The 13,695-nt window shown below is 45.6% G+C and overlaps 1 protein-coding gene across 1 annotated transcript in view; it reads right to left on the bottom strand.

The window, feature by feature from the left end:
- Window positions 1-575: 575 nt before the first annotated feature.
- Window positions 576-13,695, bottom strand: part of LOC147098577 (catechol O-methyltransferase domain-containing protein 1-like) — a 72,471-nt gene continuing 59,351 nt past the window's right edge. The window contains exons 6-7 of the mRNA XM_085970431.1: window positions 10,708-10,841; window positions 576-2,314 (exon numbers count right to left, since the gene is read on the bottom strand). Of these exons, the coding sequence (XP_085826557.1) occupies window positions 2,165-2,314; window positions 10,708-10,841 (284 nt within the window). The 3' untranslated portion in view covers window positions 576-2,164. The remainder of the gene's footprint in view (window positions 2,315-10,707; window positions 10,842-13,695) is intronic.

Below are 13,695 nucleotides of genomic sequence, written 5' to 3'. Positions count from 1 at the left end.
ACAGCAATGTGTGAGTGACCAGTTAATTTGTTTTAGTGATGTTGGCTGAGGGCTAAATATTGGCCAGGGCACCGGGGAGAACTCCCCTGCGCTTCTTCGAAATAGTGGCCACGGGATCTTTTATGCCCACCTGAGAGAGCAGACCGGGCCTCGGTTTAACGTCTCATCCAAAAGACGGTACCGCTGATAGAGTGTCAGCCTAGGCGGAGGCAGGAGGAGCTGGATGGTGATGAACACTAACACCAGCTCTGCCCACAGACCAGCCCAGGTGGAGTTCAAGGTAGGGTCAGGAGATAGTGTCCCGGGATGGTGATGGAAATGATCACCTGGTCTATAAATTGGACTGAAATGTTTCTGCTGTGCTCGGTTTCTTCCCAAGGGGATTTCCAGGATTATGCCGATGTTTGAGAGAAGAAGCATGGTTTCGCACTGGTGGGTAGTAGAGGATTGGAGCCTCGTGCGTCTGCATCCTGGTCACCATGAGAGGAGAAAGGGCGACAGAGTCACACGTAAAATACAGAAAGAGGGAGATAGAGATTGGACCTACAAAATGAGTTAGGTCAAATGTGAAAATGGCCAGAGCAGTACAAAATTTAAGTATAAAGTAGTGCACATTAAAAATGAGCAACAAAAACATTCTACGAATGGTGCCAAAATGGCTACAGGTGAAGTTGAAAGGGCTCGAGGGAGCATTAGTAGACCTGGTGCCTGATACTATGATCAGTCGTAATGGAGCAGCAAGCAACACAACAAACAGAGCATTGAAATATACAGTAAAATCAGCACAATACAAGGCAGAACATGTCCCACTATAATGGTTTTGGTTAGTCTCCATCCAAGTACCTTATCCGATTTTGGTCACTGGAACACGGGAGACACACAGGGGAAATGGTGCAGAGGGGAGCCACGAGCTTGATCACAGGGGCGACTAACCCCGGAAATGGTGCAGAGAGTCACCACGAGCTTGATCTCTAGTGTCAAGAGAATCACATTGTGAGGAAAAATGACCACTGAAACTCGAGCTTGTCGGCCTTGAAATGAGGTCACCATGTGGGGACCTCTCTCGAGGCACATAAAAGGTAGTGAATGTTACTGACAAGGTGGATCCAGAACACTTTTAAATTAAAAACAGTAAGACAAGGGGGCACAGCTTCAAAAGGCAAATTTAGGACTGAGGTCAAGAAGCTCTTCACACAAGGAGTGACCAATGAGTGGATGGCAAAAAGCCATTTAAAAGCAGTGGGGTGCCGTGACTGAGGGCGACCAAGTTTTCACCAAACGGATGAGTTACGATGGGCCAAATGGCCTTCATCGTCCATACCTAACTCATTCATTACAGACTGGGAGACGAGCAGGAAATGAGGGGGAAATTTTACTTCCGTTTTTTTGTTACTGAGCAACACCACGTGAGATCAGCTAGTGGTTAAGTTTACATAAACAGACCTATCAAATTTATTAGAAAATTACATTTGTAGATGGTAGCCAATTATTTCTCCCCTTTGAGTTGCTGTTAACAGTGCTGGACAGCAGCGCTATACAATACAGAGCCTGCCAAGGCTCCAGGGAACATGTGCAAATAAGGCTGAGTGAGTGCTCACAAGACCCGTGTACGTGTCCGCAGATACCAGAGTGCAGCCTGACCAGAGCCAGTTGTTTTTTTTTGATTGTATATGAATTCAAGGTTAAAAGCATTTCAATTTCATACCGTAGGTTAAAAGCATTTCAATTTCATTCCGTCTACCAGTAATATTAAAAAATCAATTTTGATGCCGTGAAAAATCTTACAAAGATACCCTCATGTGCTTTGTTTTCAACAGTGTCTCATGCACTGGTGAACGATCCTTTCAGAGAGCGGAAGATGGTAGATGGCATAATTTTCCCCGTGCGCGGTCCCTTTAAATTTTCTGCGCGGTCGCACGCGGTATCTCTTCCAGCTTGTGAGCGACCTGCACGCACATCCCGAGTGATGTGGCTGCGCACCTTAGGGGGACCGTCGTTTGGGGCGTTTAAAGAGGTAGGAGGAATAAGTGCGTAGAATTTAAAATGTCGAGAGAATGTTAAAAGGAGGGAGAGGGGATAGGTACGGTGAAAGCTGTGAGGATCTTCCACTATCTGATGTTACACTTGCACAAGCTGTTAGAATGCGCGCTTGCTGGCGTTGGCACTACAGCTTGAAGGCCAAGGTGACTCCATCGCCAATGGTGAGCATGCTCATATTGACTCTGCTGTCTCTGTAAATCTTCTCGTTGAGTTTAGCGATGCTCAGTGTGTCTGGGTCATTTCCTGGATTCAGCACTTTCCCGCCCCAGAGCACCTGTAGGAAAAAAAACACACGCAGATTATTTCTGAGGACAAACAGAAACCAGCATCGGCCAAAATTATTTACCTTCCCTGGCGGAATGGCACGGAACAGCAAGCATTTTTTTCTTCGAATTAAATATCCCCAATAGTCCAAGAGCATCCAAAGTTGTTCAAATGGAACTTTTTAGCTATAGTCAAGAGCGCGCCTCCACTTACCCATTCACTCTTGTACAATCCCCCAAAATATTTTATATATATATGTCAGCTGTGGCTCAGTGGGTAACACTCTCGCCTCTGAGTCAAAAGGTTGTGGTTTCAAGTCCCAAGGGACTTGAGCACAAAAATCTAGGCTGACACTCCAGTGCAGTGCTGAGGGAGTGCTGCACTGTCGGAGGTGCCGTCTTTTGGATGATACCCGTCTGCCCTTTCAGGTGGATGTAAAAGATCCCATGGCACTATTTCGAAGAAGAGCAGGGGAGTTAGCCCCGGTGTCCTGGCTAATATTTATCCCTCAATCAACATAACAAAAACAGATTATCTCGTCATTACCTCATTGCTGTTTGTGGGAGCTTGCTGTGCGGAAATTGGCTGCCGTGTTTCTGACATTACAACAGTGACTACACTTCAAAAGTACTTCATTGGCTGTAAAGGGCTTTGGGACATCCGGTGGTCGTGAAAGGCGCTGTAGAAATGCAAGTCTTTTTTATATAAATAATTAGGGTAGTGTGAGAAGGTTGCACGCCAGAAAGATTCCTGCACTCTAACCACTACAACTAGAGTTTCACAAGACCAGCAAACCTTTAAATAAAAAGAGTTCGATTCTCCAAAGCTGCCTTCTTCTTTTGATTTTTTTTCCAGATATAAATGAATTGAATTTACCTAAAACCTGTGAGATAGTTTTTCCAGACCCCGATGACCTCCTCAACTTCAAACTTATCATCTGTCCGGATGAAGTAAGTGATAAGCAGATGTTCTTATCGGCCTGTTTGTGGGGGGGCGGGCGGAGGGGGAGAGGGCTGTGTGTGTCTGGTATTGAAGAAGGGAGAGGGGTGGAGTAGAAAAGCCTTTACTTAATCACCCATGACACAGCTCAGTGCGTCAGAGGATACGGTGCAGATATAATTGCATGTGATGGCCTGTCTTCAATTATAGCATCATTGTTCACTGGGAGAATTCCCACTGATCGCACAGACATTTGCTGTGTCTAATGTTGACCTAAAAATCATTACGTCAGGATGCGAATTCTGCCTGTCTACATGCAGATTTTTTAAAAATATACTATCGATGTTTAAAAATCTTACCCACTGTTCTGGTTACCACATTACAGTAATGATGTGATTGCACTAGAGAGGGTGCAGAGGAGATTTACCAGGATGTTGCCTGGGCTGGGGAATTTTAGCTATGAGGAAAGATTGGATAGGCTGGGGTTGTTTTCTTTGGAACAGAGGAGGCTGAGGGGAGATTGAGGTGTATAAAATTATGAGGGGCCTAGATAGAGCGGATAGGAAGGACCTATTTTCCTTAGCAGAAGGGTCAATAACCAGGGATCATAGATTTAAAGTAATTGGTTGGAGGTTTAGAGGGGATCTGAGGAGAACTTTTTTCACCAAGAGGGTTGTGGGGGGTCTGGAACTCACTGCCTGAAAGGGTGGTAGAGGCAGAAACCCTCATCACATTTAAAAAGTACTTGGATATGCACTTAAAGTGTCGTAACCTACAGGTCTACGGACCAAGAGCTGGAAAGTGGGATTAGGCTGGATAGCTCTTTGTCGGCCGGCACAGACACGATGGGCCGAATGGCCTCCTTCTGTACCATAAATTTCTGTGATTCTGAAAGCTTCAGTAACATTGCAAAAAGTCGGCTATCAGTAATAAAAATAGGGGAGCAGGCAAGAAATACGGATCAGTAACTCCAGCTTGGAAGGGAGCACAGACAGAAGTAGGTTTAAGGGGAGAGCAGTTGACAAGTTAAGGTTGAAAGGGTGCAAGGGAGAGGAACCAAGGTGAAATAAAATACCCATGGGAGGTAGATGACAAAAGGGACCATCTGAGACAGACCATAATATACAAGAACACCTGGAGGCACCAGATAGAAGTAAATTCAAAAGTGGAATTTAAAAAAGTTACAGATACAGACTCAAAAACTCACAGGAACCAGACACTGGGGAACACAAGAGGAGGCAAATCTATAATAAGCTCCACATACATGAATGGGAACGGGAACGGTAGCATAGTGGTTATGTTACTGAATTAGTAATCCAGAGGCCTGGACTAATGATTCGGAGACGTGAGTTTAACTCCCACCACGGCGAATTTAAATTCAGTTAATTAAATAAATCTGGAATGAAAAAGCTAGTATCAGTAATGGTGACCATGAAATTACCGGATTGTCGTAAAAACCCATCTGGTTCACTAACGTCCTTTAGGGAAGGAAATCTGCCGTCCTTACCCGGTCTGGCCGATATGTGACTCCAGACCCACAGCAATGTGGTTGACTCTTAACTGCCCTCGGAGTTGTACCAAACCGCTACAAAGAAGTATCACCCCATGGACTGCAGCAGTTCAAGAAGGCGGCTCAGCTCAAGGGCAATTCGGGATGGGCAATAAATGCTGGCCTTGCCAGCGACGCCCACATCCCATGAATGAATAAAAAAAATGCTAGAAGCTTTAGCGATAAGATGCTGGAACTGGAGGCTGTTGTGTCAGTGGGGAGCAGCAATGTGGTGGGAATCTCAGAAACACGGCCAAATCTTGAGGATGGAAATGCTTATAACATTCAGGGGTATAGAATGTATAGAATACAGCGTGGACAAAGAAGGGCGACATAGCCCCACACCATAGAATGACAGAGGTCAGGGGCACCTGGGAGGTAAGAGAAGTTGATCCTGCGAGAAGTTGAAATCCACTACTCTGGTCAGACATCTCTAAGTGCTAAAAAGATCCAATGTAACAGTAGGGATTTAGAGGTTTATAGAGATTTAGCTCTATGACGAGATTGGAAGGGTATGAGAGAACAGGAATGTTATTTTAATGGGAGATTGCCTGATATAAACTGGAAAACCCCAAGTGGTTTAGCGTCCGAGTTGCTAGATGCAGTAGAAGATTGCTTCTTGACCCAGTCTTTCAAAGAAGTCACGAGAGGCAATGCTGAGCTTGATCGGGTATTCAATAATGATCCAGAACATTTATAAAAATGGAAGTTACAGCACTCCTGGGGCACAGCAAATACAGAACATAAGAAATAGGAGCAGGAGTAGGCCATTCGGCCCTTCGAGCCTGCTCTGCCATTCGATGCGATCATGGCTGATCTTCTGCCTCAATTCCATTCACCGGCCCTACGCCATATCCCTTGATGCCCTTACTGGTCAGAAATCTATCGACTTCTGTTTTGAATATACCCAATGACTGAGCCTCCACAGCCCTCTGGGGTAGAGAATTCCAAAGATTCACTACCCTCTGTGTGAAGAAATTTCTTCTCATCTCAGTCCTGAATGGCCTACCCTTTATCCTGAGGCTGTGGCCCCTGGTTCTAGACTCCCCAGCCAAGGGAAACATTCTCCCAGCATCCATCCTATCAAGCCCTGTAATAATTTTGTATGCTTCAATGAGATCCCCTCTCATTCTTCTGAATTCAAGAGAATACAGGCCTAGTTTACTCAATCTCTTCTCATACGACAGTCTCGCCATCCCAGGAATCAATCTCGTGAACCTTTGTTGCACTCCCTCTATGGCAAGTATATCCTTCCTTAGGTAAGGAGACCAAAATTGTGCACAGTACTCCAGGTGTGGTTTCACCAAGGCCCTATATAATTGGAGTAAGACTTCTTTACTCCTGTACTCAAATCCTCTTGTAATGAAGGCCAGCATACCATTTGCCTTCCCAATGGCTTGCTGCACCTGTACATTCCATTTCAGTGACTCATGTACAAGGACACCCAGGTCCCTTTGAGCAGCTGCATTCCCCAATCTTTCACCATTTAGGAAATACTCTGCCTTTCTGCTTTTTCTACCAAAGTGGATAACTTCACATTTATCCACATTATGGGGGAAAAATTCAGTTGTTTGCGCCTCCCGTTAGCGCCTTAAAAGGGCGCTAATGGGGCGCAAAGCAACTAGCGCCCGGGCGCGGCGATGTTTGCGCCGCTCGCGAAATTAACTAGACATTTTGCAGCGGTGCTAAACACTACCGCCACGATCTCCTTTGCCAGCAGATCATGACGTCAGTCGAGTGCGCAACGCCCCGGACCGGATATTGAGTGGCACCCCCTGCCTTACCGCCTGCCGCTAGCAACGACAGGTTGAGGGGAGCGTTTTGCAGTCAGGAAGGGACTGGGGGAGCGCTATTTAAAGGCGACCGCTTCCTGCCTTTTTTTGTTGGCGACATTTTTGCACCACGCATTCTGAGAGAGAGAGAGAGAGAGAGACTTCTGGAGAGGTTCAACGCTGTGTGAAGGAGTTTTGGGTACTGAGCAGCACTTTGCAGGTTCATTTTGATTTGCCCTTCCTTGTATCGATTTAGAAGAGACTGTGGGGGCTGCACTCTGAGCTCTTTCCCTGGGCCTCTCCATTGTTCTTTCCAGCAGATTTGATGTACAGGTCTCTCCAGGCTGAGATTCAAGGCTGCAATGAACAGGATGTGGATGGAGACCAAGATCAACCCTCCACTTTAAGATAAAAACAGAAAATACTGGAGAAACTCAGCAGGTCAAGCAACATCTGTGAAGAGAGAAACAGAGTTAACGTTTCAGGTCGATGACCTTTTGTCAGAACTCCCCTTTAAGAACTGGCCGGAGCCAGTGTGTCTGTGTTCCATTGCTGACTGACATCACATGAGCTTTGCCCGCGCTCTGAGGTAGCGCCTTGCTCCTCGGCCTTTGCACCTTAAGACAGGTGTGAAGCGCCTGATTTAGCGCTTCAATCACCTCCGGGGCGATAAAAGCCAAGTTTGCCGTCGGAGGCGATAATTAGCGCCAGCCTTGCGCACGGGCGATAATGGCGCCCCAAACAGGGTGATACTGAATTTTCCCCCCTATATTCCATCTACCATGTTCTCGCCCACTCACTGAGCCTGTCGAGATCCCCATGAAGCCTCTTCACATCCTCTTCACAACTGACACTGCCACCTAGCTTTGTATGATCAGCAACTTTGGAAAGGTTACATTTAGTCCCCCCAGCCAAATCATTGATATAGATTGTGAATAGCTGGGGCCCAAGCACCGATCCTTGCGGTACCCCACTAGTCACAGCCTGCCATCCTGAAAAAGACCCGTTTATCCCTACTCTTTGTTTTCTGTCTGTTAACCAATTCTCAATCCATGCTAGTATATTACCCCCAATTCCATGTGCCCTAATTTTGTTCACCAACCTCTTGTGTGGGACCTTGTCAAAGGCCTTCTGAAAATCCAAATACAGCACATCTACCGGTTCCCCTTTGTCTACTCCACTAGTTACATCCTCAAAGAACTCCAATAGGTTTGTTAAACAGGACTTCCCTTTCATAAATCCATGTTGACTCTGCCCAATCTTACTATTAGTTTCTAAGTGCCCAGTTATTGCATCCTTTATAATAGATTACAGCATTTTCCCAACTACTGATGAGAGGCAACAGGTCTGTAGTTCCCCGTTTTCTCTCTCCTTTCTTAAATAGCGGGGTTACATTTGCTATCCTCCAATCTGCAGGAACCGTTCCAGAATCTATAGAATTTTAGAAGATGACAACCAGTGCGTCCACTATTCCAATGGCCACCTCTTTCAAAACCCTAGGATGTAGGTCATCCAGTCCTTGGGATTTATCGACTTTTAGTCCCATTAATTTTGCTAGTACTGTTTTTTTACTAATAATAATTTCTTTAAGTTCCTCATTCTCGCCACACCCTTGGTTTTCTCGTATTTCTGGGAGGTTTTTAACAATAACGTTTAATATGATCTAGGGTCCAAAAGTCACTAAAACTAGGAAGCCAGGTACATTAAAACATAAGAATTAGGAGCAGGAGTCGGCCATTCGAGCCTGCTCCACTATTCAATAAGATCATGGCTGATCTTCTACCTCATCTCCACTTTCCTGTACTATCCCCATATCCCTTGATTCCTTTAATATTCAAAAATCTATCGATCTCTGTCTTGAATATACTCAACGACTGAGCCTCCACAGCCCTCTGGGGTAGAGAATTCCAAAGATTCACCACCCTCTGAGTGAAGACATTTCTCCTCATCTCAGTCCTAAATGGCCGACCCCTTATTCTGAGACTGTGACCCCTGGTTCTAGACTCCCCAGCCAGGGGCAACATCCTCCCTGCATCTACCCTGTCAAGCCCTGTAAGAATTTTGTATGTTTCAATGAGATCACCGGTCATTCTTCTAAACTCTAGAGAATATAGGCCTAGTCTACTCAATCTCCCCTCATAGGACAATACCCCAATCCCAGGAACCAGTCTGGTGAACCTTCGTTGCACTCCCTCTATGGCAAGTAAATCCTTCCTTAGGTAAGGAGACCAAAACTGTACACAATACTCCAGGTCTGGTCTCACCAGGGCCCTATATATACATAATGTACATAACTTTAAAAGGGCTAAATTCAAAGAGGGCAAAAGGGAAGAACTAAAACAAATAAATTGGGGAAGATCGTTCAACATCACTTCTGTAGAAGACAAGTGGAGCACCTTTAAAAGGTATAATGCTGAGCATGCAAGATAAATACAATCCCCAAACCAACAAGCTCTCACTAAGCAAACATGACCCTAAATGGATCGACAAACAAATTAAAATTTGTTCAGGAAATTGGCCTGTACAGATCCTGTAGGGAGAAAGGAGAAGAGGTTCATTGGGATGAAAACAAGAAAATGCAGAAACACATAAAAAATGTGATCAGAGGGGCAAAGAGAGACAGAGAAAGGCATAGTAGCGAGGCTAAATAAAACAGTAAGATATTCTTTCAGTTCCACAACAGTCAGAGAAGAGGTGAAAATCATAAAAGATGCAAGTGGGGTGAAAACAGAGATCCATTACTTCTGGTTCTGTCTTTTCTCTTGTCAGAGGTTGAGAGTCTTCATTTCCAATTTTTATGCTTTTATTTGATTTCCAGAGTTCACAATTATTTTCCTCTATCTCTTTATTATACTGTACATTGGGAAACATTAAATTGAATTACGGCAGAAGAGTTGTATTTCTGTTTTACCGTGCGTGTAATATGAATACTTGAGTTATTGGCTTATAGAAATGTTAGCTGTATTTGTAGTGCTGTGAGAAGTATAAAAATTCAGAACAATTCTTGGGACAGAGGAAAGAGCAGGTCCACGTACCCCCCATTAACCTTCATCCAGGCATTACACAGGCTGTAGAGTGTCTGCCTCGCAGCTAGATGGAGAGTAGTGTCTCAGAGCTAGGCGATGATGGGATGTTCAATCCCTGTAAACCAAATAGAGGGAGAGAGCACGAGCGAGAGAGCGTGAGAGCAAGAGAAAGAAATATACTCACCAGATCTAGGAAGGGATGAGAAAGAACTTGCATTTATATAGTGTCTCACGACCTCAGGATGTTCCAAAGCACATTACAGCCAATTAAGTACTTTTGGAGTGTAGTCACTGTTTTAATATAGGAAACACGGCAGCCAATTTGCACACAGCAAGCTCCCACAAACAGCAATGACATAATGACCAGATAATCTGTTTTTTTTTAAAGTGATGTTAGTTTAAGGATAAATATTGGCCAGGACACTGGGGTGAACTCCCCTGCTCTTCTTTAAATAGTGCCAGGGGATCTTTTACGTCCACCTGAGAGAGCTGGTTTAACGTCTCGTCCGAAAGACGGCACCTCCGACAGTGCAGCACTCCCTCAGCACTGCACTGGAGTGTCAGCCTGGATTTTGTGCTCAAGCCTCTGGGGGTGGGACTATGAACCCACAACCTTCTGACTGAAAGGCAAGAGAGAGAGAGAGCGACCCACTGAGCCATGGCTGACAATTATTACAAGTGGATCCACTGCTGTTGGCAGATTGCACGACAAGTGGATTTCCTGGCACCCGCTGCAGTTGTGGAGAAGGGGGGTCGGGTCTCAGGATCGCACGGGCACCCAATGAGATGACTGCTGACAAAAAGCTCTACTGGAAAGTTTGAGAGGGAGTGGGGGGGGAGAAGAGAAAGAAGCAGCAAGTTTCCCTCTATCAGGTTATGGTGGAGTAAGGCCATTAAAACAGCTCTAACCTCAATAACAGAAGCCCCCTGGCAAGAGAAGGTATTCTGTTGTCCCTACAAGTTTATCATGTAACGACTATCTCCACTTATGCCATTTAATAATTTGCTTAGGAATATAACTTTAGTGTTTTCTTAGCAATCACAAACACCCGTCAGCTGACAGACCTCATGAGCTAATTGAGAATGCCCGCTATTTCAGGACACGCTGCATACTCACATTGTCAATTGCTATTATTCCTCCTTTCCTGAGAAGTTGCAGACTTTTCTCATAATACGTGCTGTAATTCGTCTTGTCAGCATCGATGAAGACAAAGTCAAAGGATCCAGCTTTGCCAGCTTTCAGAAGCTCGTCTGTTGGAAAATCAGGAGAGCAAATGAACGTGGTTAGTTAAAAGGACCGAATCGTTTTCAAACCTGCTTACAGGAAACTCTTTTTTATCCGGCACCGACGGGACCGGCGTGGTGCCGGTTGATCAAAAAGTCCAGATTACAGAGAGGTATACTTACTAAGGTATGAGAGCCCTGTACACGGCCACAGGTGCAGGAGCCCCGGTTACACGGCACTTGTGCAGGAACCCCGGTTACACGGCCACAGATCCAGGAGTCCCTGTTGCACGGCCACAGGTGCAGGAACCCCAGTTACACGGCCACAGATCCAGGAACCCCGGTTACACGGCCACTAATATATAGTAAAACTTACCTGAACCTACTCCTGAATTTTGCCGGTTAAGAGAGATTTCCGGCTAAAGGGATCAAGGGATATGGAGAGAAGGGACAGGGTACTGAATTTGGATGATCAGCCATGATCTTATTGAATGGCGGAGCAGGCTCGAGGGACCGAATGGCCTATTCCTGCTCCTATCTTCTATGTTTAGGTGCCAGTTAAAAGAGTTTCCTGTAGTTAGCACAGGCAGCTGGAAGTCGCCAGCACCACTTAGTGGTAATGTTCACGTGTCTGAAGAACTGAAGCTTCGTGCTTACATGACGGTATCACCTGAAGACCTTGCATTGTACGTCACCCGTGGCTCAGTGGGTAGCACTCTTGCCGTCTGAGTCAGGAGGTCGTGGGTTCAAGCCCCACTTCAGGATGAGCACGTTATTTAGGCCAACACTTAGGTGCAGTGCTGAAGGAGTGCTGCTCTGTTGGAGGTGCCGTCTTTCGGACGAGACGTTAAACCGAGGCCCCGTTTACCCTCTCAGGTGGACATAAAAGATCCCATGGCACTATTTCGAAGAAGAGCAAAGGGAATTCTTCAGGTGTCCTGGGCCAATATATATCCCCAAAAAACAAACATCACTAAAACGGATTGTCTGGTCATTTTGAATCACAACCCGAGGGATAACCCAATATAAAATCTTTTGTTCATCTCTACACTATAACCTTTTACTTCCTTATAAATGAGTACTTCAGAATACATTTTTAATGTGCCGTAAAGAACTATAATTCATAACATTAGCCCAGTCTGCTGTGCAGTCTGGTCACTGAATGGAACAGCGAGGATGTGTTGAAATGGAATTTTCACGGTTCTTATAAAGTGACATGAGGAAAGACTTTTTTACGCAGCGAGTGGTTAGGATCTGGAATGCACGGCCTGAAAGTGTGGTGGAGGCAGATTCAATCGTGGCTTTCAAAAGGGAATTGGATAAGTACCTGAAGGAAAAAAATTTGCAGGGCTATGGGGAAAGGGCGGGGGAGTGGGACTAGCTGAAGTGCTCTTGCAGAGAGTCGGCACGGGCTGGACGGGCTGAATGGCCTCCTTCTGTGCTGTAACCACTCTATGAATCTATGAGGAGTTTTTGTGCCCTTTTTGTTGGCTGCTGCTTTTGTCTTCTTGCTGGTGAAACTGCTGCCTAGATCCATCAATGGCTGATCTCCATACATTGGAGGCATGGGCTCACTAGTGGCAGATTTCCTTCAATGTGGATAAATTCGGAGCGGTGCAGTTGGGTCGGGGGAACAGCAGGTAATGGTGAACCATGCAGGGTCACTGCTTGAGGTCACTGAGCTAGAGCGGGACAGGGGGGGGTGGGGAAGAATCGCAGTTGTCCTGGCAACATTTGAGGTCCACAACCACTGTTGTGAGGTCACGGGGAAAGTAAATGGAGTGTATAGCTAGAGCAGTTAGATATAGAACTAGAAATATGATGCCAAGGGGTAGAAATTCATCTTGGATGATATCATATCGGTGCCTGTTATACGCCCCGCTGAATAATCAGTTCTATTGAAGTTAATGGAACTGAATATCAGGTGGAGGGCATATGGGCAGATGTGATACCACCCGTGATGAGTTTCTACCCTTTAGTATCCTAGATGCAGCCTTGCTGAAGCTTTGTGTAAGCTGTGTCCACATTTGATCCCCCTCACATGACGGGGAATGTCAGGGCCTTGAAGAAGGTCCAGATCGGGCAATCAGACGGACACCTAATCTTAGGGCTTTCAGCCAACAGGATAGGCTCAGGAAACTGGGGCTCTTTTTATTATGTCCGTGTATAATTGCGACACGGACAGCAGGAGTTGATCATAACAAGTCTTTACTGAATGGAGACAAACGGGAAACTGAAACTACAGAGGCTGTTAGTGCCTTTTATACAGGGGTGGTCACTGCCGGTACTGCAGTCTGAGACCAGTTATTCCCTTAAAGGTACATACACAACAATTCCTCCCCTTTTAGATAAACAGTACATAACATTCATTTAACAACTAAATAATAACTAATTACAATTACGGTTGCTAGATACATTGGTTGAGGTTAAGCAATTAGAAGTTCAGTCTTTGAGGAGGCTTCCTGATTCTGTCTGGATAACGCCTCTTTGGGGTATTAGGTTCTTCTGGTGAGGTTGAATCGGGATCAATGTCGTTGTTTGGTTCATCTGCTTCCAATATCACCGATTCTGCGGTAGATGCAATTGGTACTTCGGTTTCGTTGCCAGGTGTATCAGATCGCGGTGTGGAGTTGACGTTTTCCAGTGACTCTAGAATCTGGTCAGCATGGCGTCTTACAATACTCTCTCCAACGTCCACGGTATACATTAGAGGTCCTTGCTGTGTACAGATTGTTCCTGGCTGCCATTTCTCTGTGCGGTAGTCCCGGGCCAAAACTGGTTGGCCTATCTTAAAACTCCTGGTCGGCCTTCCATTCATATTCTGAAACTGCCTGTTCTCCACATCTCTTCGGACGTTTGGCTTAACCAAATCCAAGCGGCA

This window comes from Somniosus microcephalus, chromosome 29 (genome assembly GCF_052327205.1).
Source record: "Somniosus microcephalus isolate GS21.2 chromosome 29, FLI_Smic_1.0, whole genome shotgun sequence".
NCBI lineage: Eukaryota > Metazoa > Chordata > Chondrichthyes > Squaliformes > Somniosidae > Somniosus > Somniosus microcephalus.
This window is presented reverse-complemented; position numbering and strand designations above follow the sequence as displayed.